The sequence below is a fragment of the Aulonocara sp. 'chitande type north' Nkhata Bay genome, linkage group LG15 (assembly GCF_057382095.1).
Source record: "Aulonocara sp. 'chitande type north' Nkhata Bay isolate Kocher_YH1m ecotype deep benthic linkage group LG15, A_spYH_male_GT1.1, whole genome shotgun sequence".
Taxonomy (NCBI): Eukaryota; Metazoa; Chordata; class Actinopteri; order Cichliformes; family Cichlidae; genus Aulonocara; species Aulonocara sp. 'chitande type north' Nkhata Bay.
In genome coordinates, this window is record NC_141358.1 from 22,327,828 (window position 1) to 22,341,240 (window position 13,413).

At 40.1% G+C, this 13,413-nt stretch overlaps 1 protein-coding gene across 1 annotated transcript; it reads left to right on the top strand.

The window, feature by feature from the left end:
- The first annotated feature begins 747 nt into the window (after window positions 1–747).
- Window positions 748–3,679, top strand: LOC147313034 (uncharacterized). Its single transcript, XM_086264992.1, has 5 exons — window positions 748–970; window positions 1,044–1,072; window positions 1,589–1,645; window positions 1,807–1,875; window positions 1,981–3,679. Exons 1-5 carry the CDS (start codon window positions 838–840, stop codon window positions 2,110–2,112), a joined length of 420 nt encoding a protein of 139 aa, XP_086121118.1. The 5' UTR covers window positions 748–837; the 3' UTR covers window positions 2,113–3,679.
- The last annotated feature ends 9,734 nt before the right edge of the window (window positions 3,680–13,413 follow it).

A 13,413-nucleotide genomic window follows, 5' to 3' on the forward strand; every position in this document is an offset into this window, starting at 1 on the left:
TGATGTTACTGTGCCTTGTAAAAATGTGATACAAGGTCAGCATAACTGTAACAGTACTACCTGGATCTTCAGTAACTCAACTAAAACACCAGCAGTAACAGTCTTTGAACTTGGGCAGATTAAAGAAGCCAAACCTGAATCAGACAGACTGAGTGTTTCTGCAAACTGTTCTCTGGTTATAAAGAAGGTCACAGATCAGGATGTTGGTCGTTACACCTGCAGACAGTTCAAAACAAAAGGAGGATCACAAGAAGGTCCAGACTTTGAGATTGATCTGTCTTTTATTAACAGTGAGTATTTACATCTTAATGTTTTCAGCTCAAACTGTCCTGTTAGAACAACAAACTGAAACACCACAATAATTATGATCACAGTGATGAAGTTCATTTTTCTATTGTTGCTTTTCTCTTACAATATCTCCATCTTCACCAGTGTGTGTACATGAGAACAATGATAAAGCATCTTGAACAGCTCTGTGTTGACATATGAACACTGTAGACTCACAGTTGAGTGTCTGTGTGAAGATAAAGAGAACATATCCTCAGACATGAGACAGCATCAAAAATGAGACTTGTTAGACTGTTAAACATCTCACCACTGTTTCCTCTCTGTTGTTGTTCACTTACTTTCAAGTCTTTTCTTACTGTCAGTGTCTTTAATGATGTTATTGTTTTTCTTTAGGTGAAGAGTCGGCAACAACAAAATCCACAACATCAACAATTAAAGTAGCCATGAAAATAACAAACATATGGACAACAAGAGAGGAAGTAAAGACATCAGGAGGTAGAAACTGAATCCCTCTTTTTGGTTGTCAGGTTCTTAGACAACAAGTTTACTATGTGTGGAAAAATTCAATGTTTAACATGTTTAATAATCTCTCCAGTTTGGTCAGAGTTTATCATCATTCCTGTGGGTTTAGTAACACTGTTAATCATTGTTGTGGTGATCATCAGATGGAAGAAAATTAAAGGTGAAAACATTCACAGATTAAAGTTTATGATAAGTTGACTCATAAGTAAACTCATCTTTTTTTCTCTTTTCAGAAACTAAAACACAATGTGGCAACAACACGGTGAGTTCAAATTCAGCCATGTCATCTATATCATCATCTATTAACTCTATAGTTTCATACCAGACTGAGCCTATAATTGGAGAGTAAATGTTGGTATTTCAGGAGTGGGACCATGCCTCCCAACATGCTCCTTCTGGTTCTCATGTATATATATGGGTTCCCCCAGTTCTACAGGCTGCTCGTTCTCATTTACGTGCCCCACCGTCCCTCCCCTTTTCAATTCTTTAACTTCTTTACTTCTGTTTTGTACATTGGGATCTGCCAGCCCTGGCAGCCACCGCCAGTCCCCTTTGAGGCCTTCCCCAAACCACTAAAACGCTGTCAAACCTAAAATGAGGGCGTGGGCCCAGCTAGTGAAATGATTTTCAACGATAAGTTCAGTGACATAAAGGTTCAAAGGTTCAAAGGAAGAAACAAGGACTGAGAAATACATTGAATTCATTGATTAAATATTCTTTAGATTAAATTTGTTGTTTACACTGAGCCGATTTTAAAAATAAAACTGTATTTTTTCAGGGACTGAGCTTAAACCCTGCAGATACTCAGTCTGGTCCAGGATCCAGTCAGGACATGGTGAGATCACACACTACTCCCAGTACAAAGTTAGTTTCAACAGAGAAGAGCAGAAACTGTGATGTGATGAGGACCTGATGCTGAACTTAAACAGATGTGAAACAGACTCATTATAAATCCACATATTACTGAGCAGTCATTGTGTTGTATTCACTGTGCAGGCTGATGCTGATGATGGTGTTTCCTACGTCTCCATCAGTTTCACCAAGAAGTCCAAGAATAAATCCAGGGTAAGAATTTGATATTCATACAGATGGTGTTAGTAATAACTTCACCATTTTCAAAGCTCCTGTCAGGTTATGTCTTTAAGACATTTTTGTATTATTTTCTTAAAGTCCCGTGGTGATCATGATGATGATGATGGTGACACTGTGACCTACAGCACTGTGAAAGCTTCCTCTTCACCTGCTGGAATTTCCCCTGATCCCAACAACCTCTACTCCACCATCAATTACCCAAAGAAATAGGATGTTACTCACGCTAAGTTTTTTAACTAGATAGATAGATAGATAGATAGATAGATAGATAGATAGATAGATAGATAGATAGATAGATAGATAGATAGATAGATAGATAGATAGATAGATAGATAGATAGATAGATAGATAGATAGATAGATAGATAGATAGATTGGTCAAACATCAAGTTATGTGATTATGTTTACTTGAGAATACAAAGACTGCAGGATTACTTTTTCATACCACTGCATGTGCTCATAGATTCAGTGGATTACTTTGAACAAGGTGAACATTATTACGATGAATATTATTACATTAAAATTCACCTTAAGGTTTCTTAAATCGATTTAGGTCATTTACAAAACCGTTTTTAAGTAGAATATAAAAACAAGTAAACAAAAAACTAAACCAACACAAAACACAAAGTTACAAATAGTGTACTAGTGAAAATAACATGTCTGATTGCACATGCCTACTTTGTGTTAACCAGAATCCTTAAATAGTAGTTAGTATTTCAGGGCTCTGGTGATGTGTCTTACTATGCCGTGCTGACCTGCTTTCCACCTTCATGGTACAGTAAGAAGAATCTGAGCTTTTTAATGCATGCTAAACTTTTTGCTATAAATACACCAACACTGCAGCAGTGCTTTCAATGATATCCTGTGATTATTGGAGTCAATATAGTGAAATAAATGTATGGGTTAAAGTACACTTTGGTCTATGCACAGACAAAGTATGTGATGGAACAGCATGGTTAGCAGGTGACAGCAAATATTCAGACTCACATATGACAGTGTTAGATAAATGAAAATATTCTGCATGTTCATATAAATACATTAATGAAACACTGCACTAAGATTAACATTAAAAACTATCACAGTAGTGATCTCCCTACAACTGTTTAATTCTGGAGCAATTTGCACTAAAAACAGAACTGTGTAAATGTTAGACTTTTCATTAGGCTGACATTTAGTAGTAAGCAGTAAGTGTGAAGTATAAATAAACTGTTTTCTTTTCTGATTTTTAATTTATGATTAATCGCTGATTGTACACCAAACTTTATGGTTCTTTTCTTAAATTCTTAAGGACAGTAAATTCAAGAAAAAATAACAGCAAACAGACATTTGTCACCAGCTGTCTTCATGAGAAGTTCACAGAAAGAAGAAGTGCATGATATGCATGTGGTCAGCATTAGAGGGTTAAACCTGCACAGCTCTGCATATCCTCACCAAACCACTTCCCCTTCACAAAAAATACATACAAAAAAAGAGACAGGAAAGAAAAGGTTCAATGGGACCACCCATACATTTAATGGGTTTTGTTGGTTGTTTTTGTGCAGTACTCTTTCCTGGCATCGTTGTATTATACTCAATTGTATTCTATTTTATTCTATTGTATGTAGTATTTTATTTTATTTTATTTTATTCTACTATGTACAGTTCTGCACAGTATCTTATTGATATCTTATTCCAGTGGGTTCTTTTTCTTCTAATTTTTCTATGTAACTTTGCACTGTCCACTGCTGTAACAAAACAAATTTCCCACGCGTGGGACTAATAAAGGTTATCTTATCTTATCTTTTTCCTAAATGCTAGCACTGGTGACATGTGCTGCACATTCCCTATTTTATCTTTCATGATGGAAAATATCTGCTCTATCTTAGTTATTGAGCAGGGAGAGGACATCAGTGACAGTAACTGATGTTTTATTACATAGTATGTTTTTTTTATTTTATTTTTTGCGGCCTGTCTGAGACCTCAGAGCTCAGTATCAGCAAGCATTTAATGTTCTCTCCAGTTATCCTTCCTGTTCTTTCATCTTCAATTTTAAATATTTAATTAATGGTTTGAACAGTTTTGTTTGTACTAACCCTTTTCTAAATAATGCATGAATGGCTCTCCTTACATTTCAGCTGTTATATGATTGGAAATTATACTCAGACAGCATTAAAAACAAGATAAAATGATCTAATATATGTCGAAATGTGTGAAACCTCAACATAGTATATTCTCACGCTCATCAGTGTCTTAACCATCTGTCAGAGGTTCATCTGGTCATCATGAAACCTCCAGAGCTCTGCTGCTGCTGTACCCACATTCTCACCAAAGCACTTCTGCTTCACTTCTCAGAAAACAACATCAACAAAAAATAAAAGACTTTAGAGGTCAACGAGGAACCAACAGGTCTCAAGCTACTAACACATCTCATTCAGTGCTCTTATCAGCAGTCACTGCTGCAGTATTACTGTTTCATTGTGAACAGTTAAATCAAATTCTGAGATTGAATCTTGACCTCTTTTTATGTGTGCAGGAAAACATCATCATGAACCTGTTTTCTAATAATAAACCAAACATACAGGAGACTTGGATTTATGCAACGACTTATCTCACTAACAGTCTTCACACGTTTAACTTCCTCTATTCTATTGTTGGGGGATTCCAGCTTCATCTCCACAACATTACTGGCCTTGCTGGTCAGTTTATTGAGTCTGTTGGCATCTGTGACCCGTCACCTGATGCCCCAGCGTGCAACAGCATAGAGGATGGCACTGAGCATTGTCCGACAAATGTTGTAGGACCTCAGCTGCCTCAGAAAATAGAGACGACTCTGGCCCTTCCTGTAAAGTGCAATGGTGTTTTAAACCTAGTCCAGTTTATTGTCTATGTGTACTCCAAGGTATTTATAGTCCTCCACAATGTCCACATCGACCCCCTGGATTGAAACAGGGGTCAAGGGTTACCTAGTCTTCCTAAAATCCATGATCAGTTCCTTGGTCTTTGCCACGTTAAGCTGCAGATGATTCTGCTCACACCACGTGACAAAGGAATCGACCACAGCCCGGTACTCTGTCTCATCATCCCTGCTGATGCATCCAACCACCGCAGAGTCATCAGAAAACATCTGAAGATGGCAGGTCTCTGTGCAGTGGCTGAAGTCTGTGGTGTAGAGGGTGAAGAGGAAGGGGTAGAGTACAGTCCCTTGTGGTGCCCCTGTGTTGCTGATGACCTTGTCAGACACACAATGTGGGAGACGCACATATTGTGGTCTTCCTGTCAGGTAATCAACAATCCAGAGGCATCTATCTGCATCGCTGTTAGCTTATCATCCAGGAGGGTTGGCCTGATGGTGTTGAATCCACTGGAAAAGTCAAAAAACGTGACCCTCACAGTGCTCGCCGGCTGGTCCAGATGGGTGTAGACACAATTGAGCAAGTAGTTGATGGCGTCCTCAGATCCAAGGCGGGGCTGATAAGCAAACTGAAGGGGATCCTGATGTGGCCTGACTATGGGTCGGAGCTGGTCCAGGATGAGTCTTTCCAGAGTCTTTCGTCTCTGAGACTGTGTCATTTGTGAACGTGAGAGCAAGAACAGAGACAGAGACAGAGACAGGCAGTGAGGATGTGCTTTTAACTTTTTGACTTTAGGTGATTCTTGGAAACTAAAGTTGAAATTTAAATGTGTTGTATTCAAAATAAACTTCACATTATAAACATAACACTCATATTCATAACATTTGATGCTTCACATTTCTCTTTTTTTCTCAACTGAGGAACATCCAACTGTTCTTGAATCTTCAGTGATACAGTCAGCTCAGTAGCACTCTTTGAACGTGGGCAGATTAAAGAAGTTAAACCTGAATCTAACAGACTGAGTCTTTCTGCAGACTGTTCTCTGGTTATAAAGAAGGTCACAGATCAGGACGTTGGTTGTATTCACAGATTAAAGTGGATCATAAATAGAAATAGAAATTATGATGCTGTCCCAGCATGGTATCCACCCATGGGCAGGGCCTACAGCCTCCCTCACCTGGAGCTGATTCAGGCAACTAGGTTGGAGATTTAAGCTGCTCGCTGACACTGCTTCCTCGCCAGTTTGTCAACTACCCTATGTTGGTAACCAGGCCTCACACTTCATGCCAGTAAGTCTCAAGTGCTTTGCTTACTTGTGATCTTGTGTTCTAGTTGCTCCCGGGTATTCCACAACGCTGAACAACTCATCCTGGAAATCTGGTTCACCTGCCTGCCCTCCTGCCCTTACACTACCACGGAACCTTCCCCGCTCAGGACAGCCGACACACACCACCAAACCCACCCGGACCGCACCCCCTCTCCTTCAACACTTACATCAGCCACCTGCACATTAAGACGAAGATTTTCATAGTTCCCACCCTCTCCAGAACTCCTCATTGGCTAAGATTTTAACACTGCTCTCCTCTCTTCCATCTCGTACCTAATCACCAGCCCAGCTCCCGTTGCTTTCTTGGACCTGCCACCTTGCTTTATTCCTCTCTCCTAGCCAAGACCCCACACCCCATTTGTCAAGCCTTAAGCCATTGTAAATATCATCCTTGTGCTAGTTAATAAAATTTTTAAAACCTTTCCTCAGCCTCCGCTTTGAGTTCTCTGCACATGGGTTTGGTTTTGGTACTCGGCCTCCGGGCCTTTTTGTGACAATATACCTGTATGTGCACTGTAAATATGATCTTGAATGATAGTTTACAGTAATTTATTATGTGTCTTGTTTGATGCCCGTATTCATTATTATGAACAAAATGTTGAGTATTTTGGACTTTAGTAGTTGTTATAGTTTAGTCTCAGTTTTACTGTTGAATTTGTTCCCTTAGAGTTTCCTGTCATAGCTTTTTGTGCCAATTTTCTTATGCGACGTTCATTCATGTGTCTGTTCCCACCTTTAGTTATGGTTCTCACTTCACTGTTTTATTGTCTTTGTGTTTAGTTTTACTAATCAAATTGTCTTTGATTATTTTCACTTACATCTCATCATCCAACTGCATCCACTTCCTGTAATCATGGTACCCTCATTTATAAGCATATAAGTCTTTATAAGTCTTTCCTTCAGTCTTTGTCTCAGTGTCTCTTATCCTGCCTGGGATTACTCAGTTGGTTTTGAACTCTGTTTATTCGTTTCGTGAACTTTGTATTTTGGACATTTTATCAGTGGAAATAAAGGCTTTTTAATGAGTCAGTCAGTCTTTTGTGTTCATTTTAGTCTGGAAACATGAACATAATTACTTTCTCTTCAGGTAAATGCAAATTCAGTGACTGCTAAAAGTACTAAAGGGTGGGTGTGTGTGTGTGTGGGGGGGGGGGGGGGGGGATATTTTGAGTACACCTGAAACAGCCACAGTTGGACTGAAACTTATTGGAGAGAAGCGGCTTCTAGTTTAGTTCAGTAAGTGTCATCTACAGATTTCTGTCCACTGATATGAGGTTTAGTAGATGTGTACTCATTTAATCTATTTAAAAGGTTTTTAAATCATTAATTTAAAAGAAACAGGAAATGACAGCATTGTTGTCAGGTGACATATTAAATGCACAAACCAACACATGACACTCCAATAAAATAGCACTTCACTACCTTAGGATTAATAGAAACTCATTCAAAACCATGACAGTAGTGATCTCCCCACAATGATGGTTTAATTGTGGAGATATTACTACTAAATATCAGAAACATGTATTTTGTTAGATCTTTGACTAGGCTGACCCCAGTACTGAACACCTTGTGTAGTAAAGTGTAGTATAACTAAACTGTTTTCTTTTCCGGGCGCATTAGGAGACTGAGCTATAACAAACTGTTATTGTTCTTTTTTCCTAGTTTTTGCTGGGATGGACAACAAGGGCAAATAAACATTTGTTACCATCTGCCTTCATGAGAATTACACACAAGGGTTCATTACTCAAAGATTTTCAACACAGTGCTCTTTGGCGCCATGTTGTGGACAAAAGCATGAAAAGCAGCTTGAATATACAACTTGATATGAACTGCTTGATAGTGACTGCCCACTCTACAGAGCTGAGTTTACAGCTTCTGTTTAATATCATGTGACAGTTCTGTGTGATGTTGGGCTACCACTGTGGTGCTTTGAACGTGTATTTTTTGTGGGGGGAGGAGGGGATAACAATGTTATGTCTGTTTGATTAATAAATTTTTGATGAACAAACTTTCTTTGTTTGAACACGAGCCATCGTGTGTTCTCCCTTTGTTTGACATCTTGACATTTGAAAACATAACTGACAAAACAATCTTTATAATAATAAAAAAACACTCTTATAGTAGTTTGGGAGTATGCTTGTGCTGTGAGGTCCATGTGACTGCGTGGGTATGTAGCCTCTCCTTAGCTCTGGATTTAACCACCTTCTCTCTGTTTCAGTTGACTCTTGCTAAGTTCTCCATGTCACCTGTCTCATTTCACTGTGTTCAATAAAGTTTTGTTAAAGTCATCATCTTTCTGTCCATTTAGTCTGCTTTTGGGTCTACTACTGAATGAAAAATGACCTCATAGTGCCGTATCACCCCATTAGATCTCTTTGCTGTCAGACTGCGGGCTGACGTGGTTCCAAGAGTATCTAGAATGGGAGGTCAGAATGGGAGAATGGGAGTGGTCATTGCTGCAATATTATCTTGTTTCCTTGCGAACATTAGGACTGAAATTCTGGTGTGTGAAGAATTTGTATCTTGACCTCTTTTCATGTGTCCCGAAAAAACCCAGCATGAACACTGTTTTCTAATAATAAGTCAACATGTAAACAATAGCTTCATTAATGCCACACTTACCTCATCTAACAGTCTTCACACATTTAACTTCCCCGTTTCTAGTGTTCATCACAAATTTTTCCATTGTTGTACAGTCCGTTTAAAGGGACGACAGGGGAGTCTGCAAAAAAGATTAAATATAAACGATAAAATTTAAAGATAATGTTCATCTTGTATGTAGACTGGGAGAGAGATGGAGCTAAGGATGGTTAAAAGCTATGAAGTGAAATACCGTAATTGTCGGGCTATAAGCCGCTACTTTTTGCACAAGCTTTGAACCCTGCGGCTTATAGTCAGGTGCGGCTTTTCTATAGATTGTCCATGATTTTTGTGATATCGTAAGACGATTTGTTTTGTTTGTTCCGCTGTTGTACGGCACTACGTTGCCTGGCGGAAGGATCGGGGTTCAAGAGTGGTATGTTGGTCACATGTCCATCCGCCAGGCAACATAGTGCCGTACAAGTAGCGCGAAAAACAAACTTCAAAGTAGCGCTACGCGTTCAGCGGGAGTCGTGGATGATGAGCGGCGATAAACTTGCGAAAAGCAAGTTGTGCTCAACTCCACCGGTGGATTCTGACAGCGTGGAAAAGTGTGAAAACATCCACGATCACCAACGGATTTCGAAGGGCTGGACTGCTGCATGATGAAGAGGAGGACACCGCCACGGCCCTTCAGAGGGTGTTCGACTCTGACACTGACAATGACAATGAGGATTATCTTTGGTTTTGAAAGTGACAACGAAGGAAAGAAGCTGAGAGTGGATGACGAAGCCATCCTGATCCTGTTCGTATCCGACACTGGAGAAGAGGACTTTGGTGGTTTTAGAGCGCAGGAAGATGGTGGTGAATGACTGACTTTTCTTCTTGTTAAAGCCGTGTCACTGCACCTGAGCCTAAAAGGTAGTCCGAATCTATTTTTCTGGTGTGCTGTAGGTTATTGTTATGTAATACATTTGTTACTCATTTATGAAGCACAGCACATGTGCAAATATGTACCCATAACTTGTTTTTCAAAATATTAATAAAAGGGGTGTGTCTCCAAACAGCCATCTCTTTCCTGACAATTCCCTTTGTGCATATTCTCTTACATATGATAAGTCAACATTGAAACACCTGCGGCTTTTGGTCAGGTGCGGCTAATGTATGTACAAAACAGGATTTTCCCCTGATTTTAGCTTGTGCGGCTAATATTCAGGTGCGCTTTGTAGTCCGGGAAATACGGTAATTAATTCAGCAACACGAGACAAAAGGAGTGATGTCACTATGAGGAAGTGAGCAGGAAGTTGATGCTGTATTCATCTCTGAGATCAAGAACAGGGACTGGGAGAGACAGAGAAGCACGATGGCTGCATTCACATGGATTCAGATGTCTTCATTACTGATACTGATGCTTCAGTTTAAAGGTAAGTGTACATAGAAACACATTCATTATTATCACAAGTGTTGCTTCCTTATTCTTCCTTTAACTCAGACAGTCTAGATGTACCTCCTGACTTTAGCTGACTCTTGGAAACTGAAGTTAAGCCTAAATAAGTTTTGTATTTAAAGAGCAAAGAGAGTTTTGGACATTTCAATAAGGAGAAATAACTTGAAATAACTGAACATGATTTATTTAGATAGATAAATTAATGTATTTGGCGATTAGACTCTGATAACCCATCATGGCAGAACTGAATCCCAGTGTTGATAGGATTTAGGACAGCAGCTGCTGTAGTCTAGATACTGGTGGTGGTGAAAATGAAGACTGAGGCTTGGATGAAGCTCTGACTCAGACATCTGTGAGGTGTGGATGGGGAAGAGGTGGGTTGAATGAATGAGAGTCTGAAAGGCAGAATGACAGAGAGCACAGATTTAAACAGAGTGGAGGCTGACTGGCTTGAAGAAGGTGGGCGAGGCGACGATCTGCCGAAAATAATTACATCAGTATTGAGAATGACAGAATGGAAAAGTGGTCATGATGTGAATTACAGACAAGCAGCTAAACACCCAGGAAAGCAGGCAGATGAATGATTACAGATGTTCCTCATTGAACTTATGTATAAGCTTCATCTGGTATTTGTAAACAGACAAGTGTGCTGTGCTGTTTTCCACAGGTTCATAATGATAAAGATGACAGTAAAGTGAACTATGAAACAGTGGAGACTCTTCTGCTTCTGTCAGACTTCACTGATCAACAACTTCAACATCGACTGATCACAGAAAATAATCCACTGATGTTTAAAAGATCTAAGTTTTGATTTATTTTCATATTTGGAAGACAAAACATCACATGCATTTTTTCAGATAATAAATTATCCCATATTTATTTATGATAAATATCACGAGCTCTACACATGGTTATTTTATCATTTAGCTCTGAGAGTAGGATTCGTACGATTTTTGGTTTTCTTTTTTTTCTTTTTTCTTGCCTGTCCCGTTTGGCTCTTTTGCCATCAGAATTATTGTCTAAAGGCAAAGAAAGATGCCCAACAGATTTACTTTACCAAATGGACCTACCCAGCCTTGCCGTAATGGTCTATTTGATTTTATTTTCACTTGTTAAATATGGGACAGACTTGACTGGGGAAAAGAAATGGGAGAAAGAAAGGGAAATAAAACAGTGGAGAAGAGGGACGGGGATAAAGGGCAAAAAACAAAAAACAACAAAATAAGCAGACAAAAAATACATATATTACATTATTGTGCAGCACGTAATATCGACAGCACACAGTGTGCTTTGAGGTAGGAGCCAAAAAGGGTGTAGTTTGTGTGTGTGAGCTCCCGTGTGTACACCTGTGAGCATGGACGCGCTTGTATTTAAAAGGTTCCTTCCTGTAATGATCTGCTAGAGGGTGTGGGGAGCCACAGCCCCGTCCTCCAGGGCATGAAGCAGGTGTGGAGGAGATCAAAACTCCAGACATCCAGAGTGCCAGAGTGACCGGCGGTGGGGGAGATAGGCCTCCATACCTTGGAGGGCCTGAGATGTCCCCAGAGAGGTGGCGTCTGATACCTGATCTGACATATAGACACAGACATACAGGCACACACAGATACAGACATCCATTCCCACCCTCATGCTCTCATATGCACTTTACTCAACACTCACCCAACGTGGAGACAGACATAAAAAGACACTGTATTTTTGAGATTTTTGGTTTTCTACTTTCCTTGCTGGTTATTACAGTTTTTCTCGATTGCCTAAACACTATAACCAGACCTCTAAACTAAAATTTCAAAACCGTAACGCTATTGTTCAAAAAGCTCACCCATTTCCCTGAACTATAAACACTATTCCCTGCTTTGACACATGACTCAAATTTGGTGAACTGTTACTGCAAAACTCTACACACAAATCCCTACATTTTACAGTGCTTACACCATGTAGTCATTTAGAAAGCACTAGCATGCAATAATGTTAACTTAAGTCAGCATAGCTTGAGCTCAATTAGCACACAATTAACCAGGTGGAAACACTAGGAGTCAAAATTTAGCACACACCAATCAGAACCTGCGATGGATAGATAAAAGGGCCAAAGTCAGCTCATTCAGGTTTGAAACAATGGATCCAAAGAGATGCAAAGGAAGAGGACGTGGTGGAGAAAGAGGACGTGGTGAAGGAGGAGGACGTGGTGGAGGAAGAGGACGTGGTGGAGGAAGAGGACATGGTGAAAGAGGAGGACGTGGTGGAGGAAGAGGACATGGTGAAAGAGTAGGACGTGGTGGAGGAGGACGTGGTGGAGGAAGAGGACATGGTGAAAGAGGAGGACGTGGTGAAAGAGGAGGACATGGTGGAAGAGGAGGAGGAGGTGGTCTAGGACAACAGGAAGGTGGTGGAGGAGGAGGGAGAGGTGGAGGAGGAGGAGGACGTGGTGAAGGAGGTGGAGGTGGAGAACGACGGCGACAAGGAAGGGGAAGAGCAAGGGCAAGAAGACAGTCAGTCTCGGATGAAATTCGAGCCACTTTAGTTGACCATGTCCTTGTCCATGGGATGACTATGAGGGAGGCTGGGCAACGAGTACAACCAAATTTGAGTCGCTTCACTGTTGCCTCCATCATCAGAACCTTCAGGGAAGAAAACAGGTAGGTGTACTTGCAGTAAGACTGCTTTGTACAGTAACGTTTACAGTTTTTTTCAGTCGCTAACAAGCGTTTGTCCAAACAGTTGTCACATTTGCAAAACTCTAAATACAATTAGCACAGCATCGGTCTGTTGTGGCCATACCATTCACACATTTCATGTCGTGTTCACCCAATATGCAGTCAGTGAACACATTTCCACGATGCTTACATTTTCTTAACAGTCAAGCTATACCTCCCAACAAAATTATGGACTGTTTTTGTAGTATGTACGAATGTTAACACACAACATCCCACAATAGCAAAAACAATATTCTAAACCTTAGATACAGTATAAAAACCTCTGCTTCTGCAATGATATCAGTACAAAACCAATATCAATATCAAAAATATATCTCAGCTGATAATAAACAAACAATTGAATAATTGACACACAGCTGATTTATGTTGGGTAAATTGGGCCAACCACAGCTTCTTCCATTCTGGCTTAGACTCAGTGGGGTTTATAAGGCAAGACCTTGAGGAGTGATGTTTTTGGAAACAAAAAAAAGACAAACACTGTAATGTCTGGTCGAGGAGGAGTAAGAGCAAGGGGCCCAGGGAGAAGAGAAGGCCCAAGGAGAGGGCAAGGTAGAGGTGTGAGAATGCGTGGTGGTGGCATTTCAAGGGCTGCAAGAACAGTAGTCAGTGATGAAAT